The sequence below is a fragment of the Heteronotia binoei genome, chromosome 2 (assembly GCF_032191835.1).
Source record: "Heteronotia binoei isolate CCM8104 ecotype False Entrance Well chromosome 2, APGP_CSIRO_Hbin_v1, whole genome shotgun sequence".
Taxonomy (NCBI): domain Eukaryota; kingdom Metazoa; phylum Chordata; class Lepidosauria; order Squamata; family Gekkonidae; genus Heteronotia; species Heteronotia binoei.
Genome location: NC_083224.1, coordinates 114,013,061 through 114,034,591, shown reverse-complemented (window position 1 = coordinate 114,034,591; position 21,531 = coordinate 114,013,061). Strand labels below are relative to the sequence as shown.

Here is a 21,531-nt window from a genome sequence, read left to right as displayed (position 1 = left end):
CTGAAAATTCAGAAATTTATCTATACTCTCAAGTCTACTGTGGAATTAAATTAGGCACATTCCAAAAGTTCACAAACTGTTCACAAACTGTTCTACTGCAGAGAGGCAACAACTCTGAAAGCTACTGCAGCTCACAGTGACTAAAGGTACAGGGAAATCTGCCATGACTCAAATTGAGAATTAAGACCACTTTAACTGTTCACTCTACAAGTAGTTAGGCTTCATTAAAACAATGTTACGGAAAACCCAGAAGACTAATCGTCCCAACCATACTCGCTACATGGGGCTTCTATGTGGAAAAAGTATGCCTTACTAGTGGGTGGAGTAGAGCCCCATGTGGTGAGCCATGTCTCTTCATATGCATGGCTTCATATGCATGGAGATGCATGGCTTATCACATGGGGCTCTGCTCCACACAGCTATACATACGAAGAACTTGTCAGAATTGATTCACAGTAGCTCTAGCAATGGATCAAATTATACTCCTACCTCTTTCTTCTGTCAAAAACTACTATTTTACATTTAAATAGACCTATAAAGCCCTAAAATAGTTCTCCCCTGAGCATATAGCCTTGTGATCTTCATTTAAAAGGCACAGAGGAAAAAATAAAACTGGTTCATAGGAGAAATTTATTCTTACAGTAACAAAAGCATTGCTATATTCACTTGATAATATGCCAGAGCTCCAAATTTGGGCACTGGCTCATCAGAAATGCCGGGGTACAAGCCTGCCTAAAAATGATATTCTAGGTGAGGGTACCAAGCGGTGTTCTCTCTGAGTTAGTGTGAGCTAGCTCACAGTTTTTAGCCTCCAGCTCACATATTTTTGTCTCAGCTCAGGAAAAATGGCCCTAGAGCAAACTAATTTAAGCAGTAGTTCACAACTTTAATGCCAGTAGCTCACAAAGTAGAATTTTTGCTCACAAGACTACACAGCTTAGAGGGAACATTAGTACCAAGTGTGGTACTTGCTAGTGCCTTTCCTGGCATCTGCCAAGTATTTTTAGAAAGTGGGCAGGGCCAGGTGGAACTTTTGCCCAGCAAGGCTTCAGACTGGCAGTGCAGATTTTTAGACGGTGGCAACACCTGTAGCCACAGAACAAGGATCTTCACTGCATGACTGAACCTGCAGGCAAAAAAAAAGTTGTAAACAATACGTTTATTTTAAAAGATATCCTGTTGAACAGAACTTTTGCCTGAAATGTTGAAGAATGACTATTAAGAGTTATACTTGCCTTCACTCCCTGACATTTTGTGTTTGGTTCTGCCTCTTGTTGCAGCCATTTTGCAGTTGTACCACCTTGTGTTAGAATTCCAAAGGTGAACATAGGTTCAAAAAGCTTGTGGACCCTTGTTCTAAAGTCTTGGTGGCATTCACTGTCCACAGATGTCAGGCATACAGAGTAATATCTGGGCAGCAGTAAAAGTGGCATTCTGCAAATGACCCATTCAAGACCTGACGAGATCAGGTTAGCCTATACCGTCCAGGTCAAGATCAAATTAGATCCTGTATTTGGTACCATTTCTTTGAGGCTAGATTTCTTGATGTCTGGCACATTTCCTCTATTCAGGTATCTCACGAAGGAAAGGGAAAGGTCCCCTGTGCAAGCACCAGTGTTTTCAACTCTGGGGTGACGCTGCTTTCATGTTTTCACAGCAGAGCTTTTTACGGGGTGGTTTGCTATTGCCTTCCCCGGTTGTTACACTTTCCCCCCAGCAAGCTGGGTACTCATTTTACCGACCTCGGAAGGATGGAAGGCTGAGTCAACCTCAAGCCGGCTACCTGAACCAGCTTCCACTGGAATCAAACTCAGGTCGTGAGCAGAGGGCTCCAACTGCAATACTGCAGCTTTACCACTCTGCGCCACGGGGCTCCATCTCACTAAAGCATTCAATAAATCTCATTCATATTTTGGTATGTTGTCTCAGATGACAAGCTATACCCAAGATTTGGACATACAGAAAACAATCAGTTGTAATGATAATTTGCCTCCCTGTATGGGTAGGAACTGAAACCATGGTCTGCTTCTAAACAACATGCAAAAGATAGTTTTGTACAGTGCCTGGATGGAACCGCTGAAAGACTCCAGTCCACACCATATCATTGGAGTATTTGTTGAGAACATTCCCAGACATCATGTTTTGTGATGCTGGCACAGCACACTGAGAACACTACCCCAGCTTGATCACTAGATTCCCAACATTTTATCATTGGCTGCACTGACTGAAAAACTGGGGAAGCTTTCTACTTCTTCAGCATTTGCTGAAGGCACATGGGGAGGAGAATCAATTTAGAATCCAGTAAACTGCAAAAAGCAAGGAAATGAGGCAGTTACCTAATTGTGTGCTCAAAATAGATATCATCCACTGAAGCTGTGACGCAAGGGCAGCCAGCATGCCTCTCGGCTGCAAAGACAAACAAACAACATTAGTTATGTACATCACTGCACCAAGCAGGGCTCTTTCTGTTTACAACAATTACAGTTGCAGGCTTAGAATGGAAACATTCAGAAATTTGAGTTTCAGAAAGAAAATATATGCACCATACTCTTGTACAGAAAATTATACTGTGTTGAGGAGTACAAATAATATTTTCACACAGGGTTTGAGAAAATTCCCAGATATACTGTCAGCCAGTTACATAAAAGAATGTTTGATGAAAAATAAGAATGTGACATATGTAGGTTCCTAAAAGCCAACTCCTTGATGTAGAAAATGTTTTTTCTTTACTCAAAGATCCCTGCATCTCTCATAACATCCAGCATGGCGGTTCTCACTCTAATTTTATTAAAATTGCTGCATTACTAACTTTCATTATATTTAAGATGTTATCCTTTCACCTTGGAAGCAGTTGTTTAAACAGGATTATACCCAGCATTATGAGGGCATGACCTGGTAGAGAATTTTCTTTTGAATCAATGTTTTTACCAGATCAACTATCAGTTATAAAAAAAGGCTGCAAGCTTTAATTGGTTTAATTGACAAATCCATCAACTACAGTTTTCATTGACTAATTGGTATGAGCCAGTGAGAGCAACTTTTAACGTATGGCTAAGACTTAAGGTTAGAATTCTCTGTTTTGTAAGTCCATTTTGCTTATGGGATGCTACAGTCACAGTGAATTAAAAGAATACTGCTAAAGAGAGCTTTTACTCTGAACACTGTGATAGCTTTTATTAACATTATTACATTTTCTCATGTCAGTGGTTGCAATCAGATAGGCTTTTTGGCCCACTATAGTTACCCCTACCTCTGGATTTAATGTGTGCAATCACATATGCACATCTGTCCCCCGCAGCCTGCTCATCCTTACCTCACACATATTAAATTGCCAGTGGGAACCTCCCAGTGGCAAAGTCCTTGCTGCACCTCTGTTGCATGTTTCCAGCTGTGTGATCAGCCCGGGTGTGTCATGGAAGTGCAGGAATGGTGTGAGTGCTCCTCTTAGTGCATGCATGGCCCATTCAGACTTCAAGGGACAGCAACTGTGTTGCCGGTACCATCTGATTGCCACAGTGCGCCTCAAACAGAACTGGCTTTTTAAAAACTGAGCGACTGCTGTGGCAATCAGCTCATCTGATCCCACCCAGTGTCTCCTAACTATACTGATGTTCTAGCACTTTTTAATTAATTTCAAAAAACATATTTAAATTTAATCAAGTGACTGATTAGCTTTGTGAAAGGCAGATGATCTACTTTCTAAATGACAGTAGACATTAATAGTCAAAACTTTATTAATCAATATGTGAATGAGACCATACCCATTTGTAAACATGTTGAACATAATTCTTCTAAATTCAAACATTATTCAGGCACCTTGCTGTCTGGATTAATTTTCTTGGGCAGTGGAGAACAGTAAACAGTCAGCAGATGTGAAGGTATAACAGATATATCAGATCAAAACAGTACATTGTTTTATTGATCTTATTGCCATTTATTAACTTACATTGTATTTTAGAAGGTTTTGTTGTATAGTTTGAAGCCAGCTTCATTAGAGTGGGTTCAAAATTAAATGAAATAAATAAATAATACATCTTCCTTGAAACAGGATCATTCCAACTAGCATTTCTGCAGGTGGGGGGAATGTGCCATCAAGTCACAATTGAGTAATGGAAACTCCATCATGAGAAGCAGAGGTGGTTTGCCACTGCCTTGACACATCCAAATTCTGCCCAAAATCACTACACATCTCACTGGCTTTAAGAGGGCTGATTCTATGTAAGCACTGGCCCTGTGCCTTTGTGCATATGTTATTCCATTATGAGACAAATAAATATTTATTTATTTGTAATATATGGGCAGGAGACCAAAGAAGACTGAGTCAGAGACCCAAACGTTGCCTCTTCCCAGACGATAGGCAGCCCACTTGCCCTCCAGAGTCACAAGAGACAGAGGCAGAGAAGAAGAAGATATTGGATTTATATCCCGCCCTCCACTCCGAAGAGTCTCAGAGCGGCTCACAATCTCCTTTACCTTCCTCCCCCACAACAGACACCCTGTGAGGTGGGTGGGGCTGGAGAGGGCTCTCACAGCAGCTGCCCTTTCAAGGACAACCTCTGCCAGAGCTATGGCTGACCCAAGGCCATTCTAGCAGGTGCAAGTGGAGGAGTGGGGAATCAAACCCAGTTCTCCCAGATAAGAGTCTGCACACTTAACCAATACACCAAACTGGTTCTCCGCTCCCCAGGAGAGTAAAGAAAATGTATACCACCATATTTAAGAGGTTAGCAAAAATCCAATTCTCTCTCTGCCCTCCCCCCCCCACAACAGAGAATATATCTGAGCTCTATCTGAGCTCCAAGCAGCATGCAACACTCTTCAGTGTGTATGCCCCAACCCTTCAAGCAGATCCTGCAGAAAAGAACAAGTTCTATGCTGATCTACGCAACCTCGTACGGAAGACCCCTACAGAGGACAAGGTGATCATCCTTGGCGACTTCAATGCCAGAGTAGGTAAAGACTCAGAAGCCTGGAAAGGAGTACTTGGCAAACATGGCATTGGCAACTGCAATGATAACGGGCCCCTCCTGCTAGAATTCTGCACGGAGCACCAGCTCACCATCACCAACACTATCTTTCAGCAGAAGAACAGCCTGAAGACAACCTGGGTGCACCCACGGTCCAAGCACTGGCACCTTATCGACTACATTCTGGTGCGCCAGAGAGACCTTCGAGATGTCTTACACACCCGAGTAATGCCCAGTGCGGAATGTCATACGGATCATCGTCTTGTACGCTGCAATCTCCGTCTTCACTTTAAACTCACACCCAGGAGAGGAGGTATTCCTCAGAGGAAACTTCAGCCGAAGTTAAAGCTGCCTTCCAGGCAAAACTCCAGTCAAGAATTGAGGACCCCAGTTGCCCCACAGACCCTTCTCCAGAAGCACTCTGGGAACACCTAGAAACTACCATCCTGTTGATCTCTGAAGAAGTCCTCGGGTTCTCCACAAGGAAGAACAAGGACTGGTTTGATGAGAACAATCAAGAGATCCAAGAATTACTAGCGAAAAAGAGATCTGCCTACCAAGCACATCTTGCTCAGCCCTCCTGTCCCAGAAAAAAAGCAATCTTTCGCTCTGCATGTAGCAACCTCCAGCGCAAGCTTCGAGACATTCAGAACGAGTGGTGGACCAAGCTTGCAGAGAGAACCCAGCTGTGTGCAGACACTGGTGATTTAAGAGGGTTCTACGAAGCCCTGAAGGCAGTATGTGGCCCATCATACCAGGCTCAGAGTCCCTTGCGTAGTGCAGACGGCTAAGTGCTCCTCACAGACAAGGCATCCATACTGAACCGGTGGTCGGAGTATTTTCAGGTTCTCTTCAGTGCCAACCGCGTAGTTCAAGATTCAGCAATCCACCTCACCCCACTTCAACCAGTGAAAACAGAGTTGGATGAGATCCCCACCCTAGAAGAGACTGTTAAAGCCATCAAGCAACTGAAAAGTGGCAAGGCAGCGGGAGTTGATGGAATCCCACCAGAGATCTGGAAGCATGGGGGCACAGTACTACATAGCACACTTCACAAAGTACTTGTCACCTGCTGGGAACAAGGCAAACTACCACAGGACTTTCGCGATGCAATCATCATCACTCTACACAAGAACAAAGGGGAAAAGTCAGACTGCTCCAACTACTGGGGGATAACCCTGCTCTCCATCGCAGGCAAAATCCTTGCCAGAATACTCCTGAACAGACTGGTGCCCACCATTGCAGAAGAAGCGATCTGGCTGGTGTACCGACCACCTAACGCACCAGCCAGCGCCTTACCGTCCCTGGTGGAGGCCGCGGCGGGCTGGGCACTGGAGCACCCAAGGCTTTTGGTCTTGGGTGACTTCAATGCCATGCTGACGACGCGGCCTCCAGCCAGGCGACAGACCTGGTGTCAGCCATGGCAACACTAGGACTCTCCCAGGTTATTACAACGCCCACTCATCAGGCGGGACACATGTTGGACCTGGTCTTTGCGGCCGGAATATCAGTGACTGACATTGCAATGGAAGCAGTGCCATGGTCAGATCACTTTGCCCTTAAGGCTCATATGGGGGTGTCACCCAAAACCTGTTTAGGTGGAGAGCGAATTTTAGCTCACCCGCGGAGCCTGATGGACCCGGAACGGTTCCTAACGGCTCTTCGGGACACCTGGCCTACTGGCGACTCCCTGGATGATCTGGTAAAGTCCTGGAACGATGGGCTCTCCAGGGCCATTGAGGAGGTCGCGCCCAAGCGCCCTCTGCGTCCCCGCTCGAAGCCGTCGCCCTGGTTCAACCAGGAGCTGCGGCAACAAAAGCGGGGACTCAGACGACTGGAGAGGCAATGGCGGTGTACTCGAGACGAAGTGACCCGAGCATCTTATAGAGAGAATTTGAAGGCCTATGAGATGGCAATCAAAGCCGCAAAGAAAGTGTTCTTTGCGGCTAAGATTGCGTCCGCAACTTCGCGCCCGGCACAATTGTTCGATATAATTAGAGGAGTTACAACGCTGCCGCAAGGCAGACTAAATTCTATTGAATTGGAAATAGGCTGTGAGGCTTTTGCGAAATTTTTTGTGGACAAAATCGCGTCACTCCGCCCCGACCCCCCTGCCAATTTTGAGACAGTTAGCGAAATCGAGGCCCCGAGCCTGTCTTCGGATTATACGCTGGATGGCTTCGACCCCCTCAGCCTGGAGGAAGTTGACAGGATTCTCTCATCTGCTCGCCCAACTACTTGTAAATTGGACCCATGCCCTTCCTGGCTTATTAAATCCTGCCAGGGTGACCTTAGATATCCTATACGGGATATCATAAACAGATCCCTGATGGAAGGGCATTTTCCAACGCCGCTCAAAGAGGCAGTGGTCCATTCCCTCTTAAAGAAACCATCTTTAGATCCGGCCCAATTGGCACACTATTGGCCGGTCTCAAATTTGCCCTTTTTGGGCAAACTTATTGAGAGGGCAGTGGCGATGCAGCTACAGATTTTCCTGGAGGGTGCTTCCGTCCTTGACCCATTTCAGTCCGGCTTTCGCCCGGGACATGGGACGGAGACGGTGCTGGTCGCCCTAGTAGATGACCTTCAACAGCATCTGGATCGTGGCGGCTCGGCGGTGCTGATGCTGTTAGACCTGTCGGCAGCGTTCGACACGGTCGACCATTGGCTACTGAAGGGCCGCCTCACCGACGCAGGGATTCAGGGGTTGGCCTTACAGTTGCTCTCCTCTTTCCTGGAAGGTCGGGGACAAAGGGTCGCAGTTGGGGGGGAGCTGTCCCAGAGGTGCACACTCGACTGTGGTGTACCCCAAGGGGCGGTCCTCTCCCCGATGTTATTTAACATCTATATGCGGCCTCTTGCCCAGATTGCCCGCAGGCACGGGCTAGGGTGTCACCAGTACGCTGATGACACCCAGCTCTACCTACTGATGGACGGCCAGCCGACCTGCGCCCCGGAAAATCTAGATCGGGCATTACATGCCGTGGCTGAGTGGCTCAGGCTGAGCGGGCTGAAGCTTAATCCTGCGAAGACAGAGGTCCTTTGCTTGGGCCGCTGCGGCCCGGGAGGGGGAATCCCCCTACCAGCCTTTGACGGTGCGCCGCTGGTAGCGGCGGACAGGGTCAGGAGCTTGGGGGTGCTATTGGAGCCGTCCTTAAAGATGGAGGCTCAGATAGCAGCCGCTGCCAAGTCCGCGTTTTTTCACCTTAGGCGGGCAAGGCAGTTGGCCCCCTTCCTGGAGCGCGACGACCTAGCAACAGTGATCCATGCTACGGTCACCTCGAGGTTGGACTACTTTAATGCCCTCTACATGGGGCTGCCCCTGTCCCGAACTCGGAAATTGCAGCTGGTGCAGAATGCCGCGGCCCGGCTGTTACTGGGTCTCCCAAAGTGGGGACACATTCGGCCGGGTCTTCGGACCCTGCACTGGCTTCCAGTGATATACCGAGTCCGGTACAAGGTGCTGGTTATCACCTTTAAAGCCCTATATGGCTTGGGACCTGTCTACCTGAAGGACCGTCTTTCCCCGCATGTTTCCCAGAGGGTACTGAGGTCGGGAACACAAAATCTCCTTACTGTCCCTGGGCCGAAAGAAGCCCGCTTGAAATCCACCAGAGAAAGGGCTTTCTCTGTTATGGCCCCTACATGGTGGAATCAGTTGCCGGAAGAGGTGAGGGCCCTGCGGGACCTTGTTCAGTTCCGCAGGGCCTGTAAGACGACCCTCTTCCGGCTAGCCTATACCTAGCTTGAGAACTTAATGCAACTTGCCAGATTTCTTTTATATATATTTTGAATATTTATTAATATTATGGTTTTATCTGTTTTAAATGTTTATTCCCTTATATGTTTAAATATTGCTTAATTTTATGCTGGATCTATTGTTGGAAGCCGCCCTGAGCCACCCGTGGGAAGGGCGGGATATAAATTCTAAATAAATAAATAAATAAATAAATCTCCTCCCAGAGAGCCAGTGCAGCTTCAGAGCTAACAGGAGCACCACCGACATGGTATTTGTTCTCAGGCAGCTCCAAGAGAAATGCAGAGAACAGAACAAGGGTCTATATGTGACTTTTGTCGACCTTACCAAAGCTTTCGATACCGAAAGCCTATGGCAGGAAAGGCCTATGGCAAATCTTGGAACGTTTAGGATGTCCCCCAAGGTTCCTCAGCATGATCATCCAGCTACATGAAGACCAGCGAGGCCAAGTCAGACACTGCCAACGACCTCTCGGAGCCCTTTCCAATAGGCACAGGTGTAAAGCAAGACTGCGTCCTTGCGCCAACTCTCTTTACGATCTTCTTTAGCATGATGCTTCAAAGAGCCACAGTAGATCTATATGATGACGATGGTGTCTACATCCGCTATCGCACTGATGGCAGCCTGTTCAACCTGAGGCGACTAAAGGCCCACTCCAAGACAATGGAAAAACTTATCCGAGAGCTACTGTTTGCTGATGATGCTGCACTCGTCTCCCACTCGGTATCAGCTCTGCAGCATATGACGTCCTGCTTTGCAGAGGCTGCCAAGCTATTCGGCCTAGAAGTTAGTCTGAAGAAGACAGACGTTATAATAATAATAATAATAATAATAATAATAATAATAATAATAATAATAATAATAATAATAATAATAATAATAATAATAATAATAATAATAATAATAATTTTTTATTTCTATCCCGCCCTCCCCGCCGGAGCAGGCTCAGGGCGGCTCACAACATAAAACATACATTACATCAATTGCACTTATAAAATATGATTAAAACAATTACAGAATATTAAAATTAACATAACAGTATGGCGTTATAAACAGGTTTCAATAAATTTCAGAAGTAAAAACATTTCAAGAATAAAAGCATTTCTAGCAGCATATCTAGATTTGTCACAGTTTCCCGCTAGTTGAAGGCCATCTTGAAAAGGTGGGTCTTACAGGCCCTACGGAATCCCTCTAAACATCGTAGTTCTCCACCAGCCTGCACCCCAGGAAGATTATCACCCTCCCTGCATCACTGTGGGTGAATTAGTTTTGAAGACAGTCCAGCAGTTCAGCTACCTGGGGTGCATCATCTCCTCAGATGCCAAGATCGACAAGGAGATGGACAACAGGCTGGCAAAGGCAAACCGTGCATTTGGCCGACTGCACAAAAGAGTATGGAGCAACAAGCATCTGAAAAAAGGCACAAAGATCAATGTTTACAAAGCAGTTGTGATGACAACCCTCATCTACGGCTCCGAATCGTGGGTTTTATACCGTCATCACCTGCGACTCCTTGAGCGCTTTCATCAGCGCTGCCTTCGCACCATCCTCAACATCCACTGGAGTGACTTTGTGACCAACACTGAAGTCCTCAAGAGGGCGGAGGTTACAAGCATCGAGGCACTGCTGTTGAAGACGCAGCTGCGCTGGGCAGGGCATATTTCTAGGATGGAAAACCACCGCCTTCCCAAGATTGCTCTGTATGGCGAACTTTCCACCGGCCATCGAAATAGAGGGGCACCAAAAAAGAGGTACAAGGACTCCTTGAAGAAATTCCTTGGCACCTATCGCATCAACCATCACCAGTGGTCTGACCTAGCCTCAGATCGCAAAGCATGGAGGCACACCATCCACCAGGCTGTCTCTTCCTTTGAGAACGCACGCATAGCTGGTCTTGAGGACAAAAGGAGATTGAGAAAGAATCGCACTGCTACAGCAGCAACCCCAAATCAGACTTTTCCCTGCAGCCACTGTGGCCGGATCTGCCTGTCCTGCATTGGTCTTGTCAGCCACCAGCGAGCCTGCAGCAGACGTGGACTACTGCACCCTTCTTAAATCTTCGTTCGCGAAGTCAAGCCGAGAGAGAGATCTGAGCTCCTAATACCAGAATTAATCAGGACAGGAGAAAAGAGACAGCCAGTGTGTTATGGCAGTTAGAGTGTCCAACTATGATCTTGGAGTCCAAATTTGAATTCCCCACTCTTCCATAGAAGCCTGGTAGGTGACCTTGGCCAATCACTCTCTTTCAGCCTAACCTACCTCACATGGTTGTTGGGAGGGACCACATGGAGAATGGGAAAATGTAGTAAGCCACTTTGGGTCTTTACTGAGGGAAAAGTGGGGTATAAATGAATAATAGTAATAACAAGAATAACAATGCTGAAAGAAATGGGAGTACAATGAGGCAACAGGGGCAGGGTTGCATTCCCCTCAACTGATTTTTTCTTTTTCAACAAATGCTCCACTTCTCCCCCATCTTGAAGATCCCATGGAAAGAAAGAAAAGCTCGCCAATAATTTACTTCACACCTTCCTGTGCTCACTCTGCAAGAGAAAATTTTATCCTATAAAACAGGGAAGTTTTCACCTACCTGCCTGAAATTTGAGAGGAAGAAGCCCTGTACTCTGTATGCCCATGAATGCCTGTGCATGTGTGTGTAAACAATCTTTCATTTGCACCTGGTCCAGGGTAGGGTTGCCAATCCCCAGTTGGGGGCAGGGGATCCCCTGGTTTGGAGGCCCTCCCTCCACTCAGGCCTCGGATTCATTGGGAGCTCACAGGAGCAAAGCTCCTGAACCTTTCTGAGAGTTCCACCTCCTCCTCCTTGTCCACTGAATAGTAGGTGCAGCTGCATAACAATCCCTGGATGAATTCTACCACCTATTTTTCTACAAAACAACCCCTTCCTCCACTTCAGGGTTATCAGAAGGGGGGGGGGGGAGATGTCTGCTGGGCACTCCATTATATCCTATGGAGACTGGTATAATGGAGAATCCATCTGTGGATATCTGGGGCTCTGGGGGAGTTGTTTTTTGAGGCAGAGGTACCAAATTTTCAGCATAGCATCTGGTGCCTCTCCCCCCAAGTTTCAAAAAGATTGGACAAGGGGGTCCAATTCTATGAGCCCCAAAAGACGGTCCCCCTAGCCTCCATTATTTCCAAATGGAGGGAAGGCATTTATGTGCAGCCCCTTTAAATGTGATGGCCAGAACGCCCTTTGCTCCTGGCTCCATCCCCAAAGTCTCCTGAATCCACCCCCAAAGTGCCCAGAAATTTCTTGAGTTGGACCTGACAACCCTTGTCCAGAAGCCAGTGAGTGCACACTCGGAAACATGCTTCCCATGGAAACAGCTACTGGAATAATTTCTCAATACTTTAATCCCAGTATTAAAGAACTCAACTCATGGGGGGAGGGGGTGTGTTTGTGCCACAAAAATTAATTGACCCCCTACATTCCAACACATATTTTTGAGAAAACAGAAAGTCTTATAAATGACAAGGAAGTTAATGAATTTTGGGATGATCCAATCTCTTCATAAAGTTTAGAGATTATCACTAAATAGAGGCTGGGGTAAATGTACAACTCCAAAAGGTTGTGATAAAGTAGTAGCATCGAGGAAGCCACACCAGGCAAGGAGGTTTCCATTATGAAGTGGGAGACTGGCCCAAATGCAGGAAATAAAGAGTACAAATTCTACAAAACAAAATCAAGTTCATAAAACAAGCAAAGAAGGAATTGAGGAACAAACTGCTAAAAGCATGATCACATACTGCAAACATTTCTTCAAATATATCTGGAGTAGGAAATCTGCCAGAAACTTCAGAAGAGGAAGGGCTAAAAGGAATGCTGGAGCATCAGGGGCTGCAAAGAAAATGTATACATTCTTTGCATTGGTCTTTGTGTGTAAAATGTATAACTTGCCTTTCATCATTCATGCGTCTCAAATTTGTATATATGACTGTTCCTAAGAAATCAGTGGGCAATGACCAGATCCAGACTGGGTTTACTTCCACACAGAGGTGTTTTCTAGCTGCTGCTGCTATAAATGTAGAGACATTCACAGCAATAACAGAGCTTCCACATGGCTGTTTTTCCACCATACAGAACCATACATTTCCCTTGCTTCAGTCCCTCATCCTTGCCACTCTTCCCACACACACTGGAGGGATATTTCAGGCTTAAATTAGCAATTGACAAATCATAATAGCCCAATGTACCAGTTCACAGCTTTAGTTTTTCACAAAAGTCTCTAGCCCATTTTGTTGCAATGTTATAAGAGGAAATGTTGACCCTGCATGTTTTTCTATGTAACTGTCATAAAAATGCTAGAAACTTAATTTTTATAAGAGAAAGCTAGAAATTAGTATATTGATTCATTAGATCATTATGTTATTGAGCTATAATGATCTGTTAATCACTGGGTTTTTTTTTTTTAAAAAAAGAACCCTCTCTAGTAGACGGAATGGAAGCAATGAGGCTGAAATAAGGAAAATGCTGTCGTGGCTGGGACTTGCAAAAATGCGCACCTTCCAATCCACAAATGCAATAGCATTTTGACTGTGAGGTCTGCCATAAAATCATACCAAATCAGTTCTGGGAAAGATTGTAGCTAAATGGGGGGGGGGGGGGAGAACACAAAAAAGGACAAACAGAAGATGTCACGTGGATGTTCCCCAAAACAGTACTGCAGTAAGGAAGCCAAAGCAGAGCAAAACATCTGTGAGAAGTGCTGAAGCACTACTTAGCTTCCACAAGATGGTTGCACCTCAAGAATATGCACTGATATATTTGGACTCCCCAAAAGCTTCTAACAAAGGCTCCTAAATAAACTCACCAAAGGCTTCTAAATAAACTTAGTAACCCTGTTATGACTGGTAACTAGTTAACAAAAACAGGAATCAGAGGCTAGGAGTATTTTATTCATACATTTATTGATTTACTTTGGATTTATATTCCACCCTCTCTGCAAGCGGACTCAGGGTGGCTAACAATCATTTTAAAATGACAATATTGAGTTATAGTATTAAAAACAATAAACTTACACAATTAAGATCAACTAAAACTACATTATGGTGCTACTCAGAAAAATTTAAATAGGCGGGATCACAACTTTCTTCAGCAGGCAGTCTTATTGAAGTTGCAATTATTTTTATCTGACAGTGATCCTTATGATGGTCTGATGTTGCTCATCCTATATTAAAGTGGCAGTCCTCTCCCATTTAGATATTGTAGGCCAGTCAGAATAGTTCTGTTTTGCAGGCCCTGCGGAAATGGGAAAGATCCCGCAAGGCTTATGGCCTCTGGGACCACATCATTGGCGCAGTCTGGGGATAGAAAGCAAATTTTGTGCTCCTGAACGCAGAGTAAAGAGTTTATACAATGGAAGGGGGGAAATGGTGGCAGCTGCCCACCAGGGGACAGAACTACTTAAAATTCATAAATAATATGAAATCAGGAGTCAGCTTTAAAATAGCTACATTTTTTAATTCTAACAAATTATTTGCAGTGAAATCTAAAGCCTACAGAAGAACTCCAGAAGCATCCCTCGAAGCTGGAAAAAGGGCATCAGAACTGCAAATTAGGTTTAATGTAAGTGAGAGCAAACAGATGTATGGAAGGAGGGGGAATCCCAACTTCCCATCAGGACACAGATAGCCAGAACTGGTTGTGACAACACAGGGAAGAGATTTTGAGGTTATGATAGACAGCTCAGTGAAAAATACCAACTTGGTTTCCTGCAGCAATGAAAGGCAAATTCCATTCCAAGGATAATTAGGAAAGGGATTGAAAATAAAACTGCCAGTACGTTAATGCCTTTATGTAATCTCCAATGTAGCTGCATTTAGAATACTATGCAGTAGACAACCCAATTCAAAAAGGAGATCATAGCTCTGGAAAAGGCACAGAAAAGAGGAACCAAGATTATTAGATGCTAGAGTACCTTTTCCAGGGGAAAGGCTAAAGAATTTGAGGCTTTTTTTTAAATTTATTTATAGGGGAATAGATGACAAGCAAACACATACATTTGATAAAAAATATGAATGTGATGAAAAACGTATATTGTTTCTCACAACACTGGAATCTGAGCAACATAAGTAATCAGATGTGGGGGTTTGTACGCATGCGTTAACTAAGCCGGCTGTGTGCTCGTCCTCCCCTTCGAACTGGAATTTTAAATAGCTCAAAAGAATGTAAATAGCTCTTTGGCAAGTCTATTTGAAGAACGAGCTTACTTACGAAGGTCTGAAGATCATAAGAATTCCTTTCTGGAGTCCCAGAGGGTAAGACAACAACTTTTACTATCAAATTAACGAGGCAACGCCCTGGTTAATTACTCAGCGGTCGCGGGTAACTCCGGAAAATAATCATCATGGCTAAGACAATTAAAGAATTATCTGAGCAGATATCAGCTTTCCAGACTTTAATAATGTCGTCCCAGGACCAGATGAGATCTGAAATTAAATCACTGAGGGACGCTTTTACAGAGTTGAGTGCAGAGCTCAAGGACACACGGAACATTGCAATCTCTGCTAATGAGCTGGCCTTATCTAATAAACAAAAAATACTCCAGCTGAATTCGCAACTTACAGAGCTCTCTGATCGTAACAGAAGAGCGAATCTGATCCTGGGTGGAATTTCAGAGGAAATAAATAATAAGCTCCTGGAAGGAACCCTTATAGACTGGATGGGTGAGCAAGGAGTCACTCTGCAATCTCAGGATATTGAGAGAGCTCATAGACTGCAAAGGAGACAAGATGGGGGTGCCCCAAGGGAAGTCATAATTAAACTTTCAAGGGAAAAGACTCAGCAGACAGTTTTCAAGACTTTGAAAAAAAGGAAAGACCTTTCTTTTAGAGGGAGGAAAGTTTGGGTGAGAGAAGACTTCTGCCAGGAAACCATCAGAAAGAGAAGGCTAATGAGACCCTTTGGGCAAAAATTATATGACAACAAGATTAAATTCTCTTGGGGGTACCCCTCCTCAATAATTATTTTTAAAGATGAAAAAAGGCTGGTGGCCCGCAACCCTAAAGAAGCAAGAGATCTCCTCACTCGCCTGGGCATCGCCACAGACGACCTAAGAGACCCGAGAGAGGAAGAAGAAGAAGAAGAAACAGTGGAGCTCGGTGTGGACCCGGGAGAAGGAAGCTCAAGTAGACAAGAGAAAAGGCCAAGAACGGACTACTAAAGGGAAGTATAAAATATTTTGAGCTAAATTTAGCTATAAGCTTGAAGGGGAGGGCGGGATGCGTGCCCCCTGGAAGGTGGAAGACAGGATGATGGTTTCATCCAGGAAGTTGTCTGTGCCACAGGGGAAGGGAATAGGGGTGGGGGGGTTCAGTAAGAAGTATAGAAAAATACCCTCAGCCATTAGGGCCCAAGTCTGTTACATATAAAGGGAATGGATAGATCTTTAAGAGTCCTTTCACTGAATGCGAATGGTCTATCATCAAATCTTAAGAGATTCAGAGTAATTAAAATGGCTAAAGAACAAAGAATAGATTTGTTGTGCCTACAGGAAACTCACAAAAAAATAAATGATAGAAAACCACTGATAAAAGATCTGAGGTGGCAGGTTTTAGCAGAAGCAAGAGGGTCTTCCAAAGCTAGAGGCGTGGCTACATTGATTCGTAAGGATATTAAGGTGGAGAACATGGAAAAATTAGTAGATAAGGAAGGTAGATACCTCTTAGTTAAGTTTAAGCTGGAAGCCATAAAAATCACTATAGTAAATGTTTATGCACCAAATAAAAGACAAAGGAAATTCTTAAACTTGGTTTTTAAGAAGATACAACAGTTTTCAGAGGGCGAACTAATTGTAGCGGGCGATCTAAATATGGACATAACTAAGAACAATAGTATTAACCTAAGAGATTGGGGCTTGAAGGACGCTCATGAGTTCACCAACACGAGACCCAGCCCGACACATATTTCTTATAGACATAAAACAGCATCCCGCTTAGATTATATAATTTTGGAAAAAAATAATAATATGGTGGTTAAAGAGATCAAGACCCATCCAATTTTGATTTCTGACCATGCCCCTCTAAGTATTGAATTAGAATTAAATCTTCCCTCGAAAAATAGACCTTGGAGGTATAACAACTTGGTAATGACAAAAGAAGAGGATAGGGAATACTTAATGACACAGTTAAAATTATATTTTAAGGAAAATAGAGGAACTGTGTCAACTAATATATTGTGGGACGCTGCTAAAGCGGTAATAAGGGGCCATTTGGTTAGGAAGGAAAAAGACATAAAAAGTGAATGATATAAAAAAAGGCAAACAAAACTTAAGGAATTGGAGGAGTTACAAAAAGAAATAGTGGGAAAGTGTAATCCTAGTTTACAGATTAGAATTAAAGAGATTCAAAAACAGTTGGAGGCCCTAGATATGGCAACAATGTGGAAAAAGGAAATAATGGTTAAGAACGACTTCCAGAGGAATAGCATTAATACAGCAAAAAGATTAGCTAATTATTTGAAAGTTAAAAAGGCAAAACAATCAATTAGAACTATTAAAATTAATAATAGTACAACTCAAAACTCTAAGGAAATCACTAAGGCATTTGAAGACTTCTATAAAAATTTATATATGAAAAAGAATATAACGGAGGTGTGGGACGCACCTAAGCTAATTATAGAGGAGGAAGCAAAAGCCTCACTGGGTGCTGAGATTACACTCCAAGAGATAAAGGAAGTAATAAAAGCGCTCAAAAAGGGTAAATCACCAGGGCTGGATGGCTTTACTTCTGACTTTTATAAAGAAATGGTAGAAATTATAGCACCTGAATTGCAGGTAGTTTTTAACGAAGTCTTGGAAGGAAAGAAAGCCCCGGACTCATGGAAGGAAACAGAAATAATTTTGATATTAAAGCCCCAGAAAGATCCGGAAGAAGTAGGTTCATATAGGCCCATTAGTTTACTAAATCAAGATTATAAGATTTTTGCTAAGGTTTTAGCAAATAGACGTAAGAGAGTTATCCCGTCAATCATAAAAGGGGACCAATACGGTTTTATTGAGGGTAGATCTATTGCCCATCCTATTAGAAATATCTTAAATGTATTGCACCATGGCCAAAAGAAAAAAATAGCTCTGTTAAAGTTGGATGTTTATAAAGCCTTTGATACTCTCTCACATGAATTCTTGTGGCAAATATTAAAGAAGACAGGTTTAGAGGAACGGTTCTTACACGCTATAAAGGAAATATACAACGGAGGTAAGGCCAAAGTTAGAGTCAACACTGACCACCCACAAGCATTCCCAATTCAAGGGGGGGGTAAGACAAGGCTGTCCACTATCCCCGCTTATATTTATAATAGCTATAGAGCAACTAGCAGAGCGAATTAGGAATGCCGGGAGAATAGAGGGGTATAAGTCAGGTATTGAAGAAATGAAAATTAATTTATTTGCGGATGATATCATAGTAATTATGTCTAACCCAAAAGACGGAGTTAAAGAGATTAAGATAATTTTAGATGATTTTGAAAAGTGTTCAGGGCTCGGAGTGAATATGGCAAAATCAGAAATTCTATACCTTAATGTTAATAGAGAGGAAAAACAGGAAATAAATAGGATTACGAATATAGGAATGGGAGCCAAGAGATTAAAATATTTAGGGATAGTCCTCCAAAAAAATATCAACAAAATGATAAAGGAGAACTATGGTAAAATATGGAAGAAAATAGAGAGGGATATGAATAATTGGAATCATAAAATACTAGGGATATCATCTAGAATAAGATCTCTTAAAATGTTCATGATACCAAAGTTAATGTATTTATTCCAAACGTTACCCTTAGGTTTGAGGAAAAATCAAATTGAACAATGGAATAAAGCAATCAAAGTGTGGATTTTTAATAATAAAAACAGTAGGTTTCATAAGAGAATTCTATACAACCTTAAATCAGAATTAGGTTGGGGAATCCCAAATTTAAGTAAATATTATGAGGCCTTCCAACTAAGAGCGTTACTTGATTTGAGTGAGGATAAGGTACAGAAGTGGATTAATTTCGAGAATGCGGTCAACAGTGGCATTGGAAGATTTGGATTTTTTTCCACAGTGTCGACAAAAGATCTAAAATTAGCTATAGGGCCCAGAAGAGCAGCATAAGAAACCTGGATGAAATGGTATCCACAGTGGCTAGGGAAGGTTTCAAGGTGGAGCCCCCTAGAAGCTATTGTTAAGGAGGTGCATGCTATAAAATGGTGGGAAAGGCTTAAAAACAAAGGCTATTTTAGAGTGGACGATATGTTTAGGGGTGGTAAGCTAAAACCCTTACAGGAAATTATAGAAGATTTAGGTAATCAATACTGGTTAAACATAGCAGGCTTGCATAAGAGAGTTAAGATGATCAGTGAAAAGGGAGAGCTTTGGTTAGACACTCCAATGGAAATATATAAGGTAATGGCCAAACAAAGGAAGGTTCTAGTGGGGTTATTATACAGAAAAATGATTTCAAATAAAGATAAAATAATAGTACATTTACAAAAGATTTGGAGTCATGAAGGTCAGTTAACAGAGGGGTTGGCTGGGAAAATCTTGGATGGTCTAGAAAGGATTAAAGTAACCAAATTTAAAGAACTGGAATATAATTTTTTTCACAAAATGGTACAAAACTCCCGCACAAATAGCCAATATATTCCCAGGAGTGAGCTCCAAGTGCTGGCATTGCAAACAATTTAAGGGTTGGTTTGCACATATGTGGTGGGAGTGTGAAGAGGTAAAACCCTTTTGGGGGGAAATTATTCAATTTATTAGAAAAGTCTGCAATGTACCATTAACCATTGGCTTTAATATGATGTTGTTAAGCATAATAGGAAGTCCGGCACTAAGTAGACCCATGCAAAACCTTGTCAAGGCAATGATACTAGCGGGGAAGGCGGTCATCGCCTTGGGGTGGAAAGATAAAAGTAAATGGTCAATAGAAAGCTGGCACAGCTATTTGTTTGATTACATACAGTCTGACATCGTGGCAACAATCAACAAGGATTCCACGTGGGAAGATAAAGTCAAGGAAATCGAGACCAGATGGAACCCTTATTTAGAGTGGATCTCAGGAGAAGCAAGGAAGGACATTCAGTGGAAGATCAGGACTCTGTGCCCTTGGCTGAGGGGAAAAGACTAAAAGAAGATGGGGAGGGTTGGGGGGGGGGGCGAGGGTTATTTGTAATTTCAACATCCATATGCTGTAATGGCCAATTGTACTAAAGTCAATAAAACATAAAAATATTTATTTAAAAAAAAAGTAATCAGATGTTAGGAAGTAATATTTCAAATAATGGATAATTATCTTATGAAATTGATTATTACATGATGTGGTTGTACCCACTAGGTTGGATGGCTTTTTAAATGGTTCACACAGATTTATGAACAATGTGTCTGTTAGCTATTGTTAGTTCCAACTGCTAAAAGGGATCTCTAGGTTCAGAGGTGCATGCGTCAGTCTCTCATGTTACTTATACCTTTCTCCTGGTTTTGGCTCCCAAAGACAACTGGCAAGCTACTGTTGAAAGCTCTTTTGGGCAGACTCATCTGTGGAGAACTGATGCATGGACAATCCTGCATTACAGTAGGATGCTGGACTGGACAGCACTCAGCGCTTCCCCAACTTACTAGTTTATAAAATGTCAGTTGAAGTGGAATACACTGACAGGTTTGGAAAGGCAGCATGGTTTGTAAAGCATTTGCTTGGCGTCCCTGGTTCAATCCTGGCCATTTCAAGTTAAGTGTATCAGGCTGCAGTGATGTGAAAGACTTCCTGAGACCCTGAAGAGTTGCTGTCAGTCTGCATAGATAAAACTGACTTAGATGGATGAAGGGTCTGATTCAGTAAAAGAGGTCATTTCATGTGGAATTAATTAATCTCAAAGCCTCCGAAAACTCTGTCCAAAGGATACAGGAGCTTTACAGTACTCCTTGGTAGTTCTTACTAGGTAGTGGAGATCCCAACTGCAATGCTGGTTAAGGGCACTCCATATTAATAACTGACAGTCACTGTCATTGGTTTGCCATCTCCTTTTCTTATCTCACCCAGAAATGTCTTGGCTTTCTGCACATATTCACTTTCTGTGAGTACTTCCAGCAAGTTCGCCTTCCCCCTCATTTTGTACAGTAGTTTATCTTACTTTTCTAATCAGTAACTAGTTATTATGCGTGGCTCCACTCTGATGGGGGGTGGGGGGTGGAGGTTAATAGGGAGATTTCCCTCCTCCATCCCCATCCCCACCTCCACCCCCAAATGAGCTGCCAGCACTTTCTGTTGCTGCTCCCTTCACAGGCACTTCTTTCTACTGCATTGGCAGCTGCAGCTGGGACAGATGGTGTTGTGTGGAAACTAAATCCACCCACTCCCACCTGCTTTTGATCACTAGGCTTAGCTCTCTGGTCAAGGTAAGCACCGCAGAGTGGAGAAAGAACTCCAGGAAAGGCACATCCTACAGTTCAACTGACCTGTCACATTTTCTGCCCTTTGCTCAAGCAGCTCAGGATGCTGCACCTGGTTCTTCCTCCTCCATCTTATCCTCACAACAACCCTGTGAAGTAGGTTAGGTTGATAGTTAGCCAGACTGGTCCAAGGTCACCTGTAGGCTTCATGGGGAGTTCAAACTAAGATTTCCTCTGGCCTACCCCAAGGCTTTTTTTGAGCAAGAATGCATAGGAACACAGTTCTGGTTGGCTTGGTGTCATGGGGTGTGGCCTAATACGCAAATGAGCATGCTGGGCTTTTTCTACAAAAAAGTCCTGTGTGAAACAATAGTGATGTCAGGGGTGTGCCCTAATATGCAAATGAGTTCCTGCTAGGCT

At 43.5% G+C, this 21,531-nt stretch overlaps 1 protein-coding gene across 1 annotated transcript in view; it reads right to left on the bottom strand.

Moving 5' to 3' along the window:
* The window catches only part of ACOT11 (acyl-CoA thioesterase 11), a 273,640-nt gene that overhangs the window by 68,417 nt on the left and 183,692 nt on the right, over positions 1 to 21,531 (bottom strand). The window contains exon 4 of the mRNA XM_060231869.1: positions 2,337 to 2,406. Coding sequence (XP_060087852.1) covers positions 2,337 to 2,406 — 70 coding nt within the window. The remainder of the gene's footprint in view (positions 1 to 2,336; positions 2,407 to 21,531) is intronic.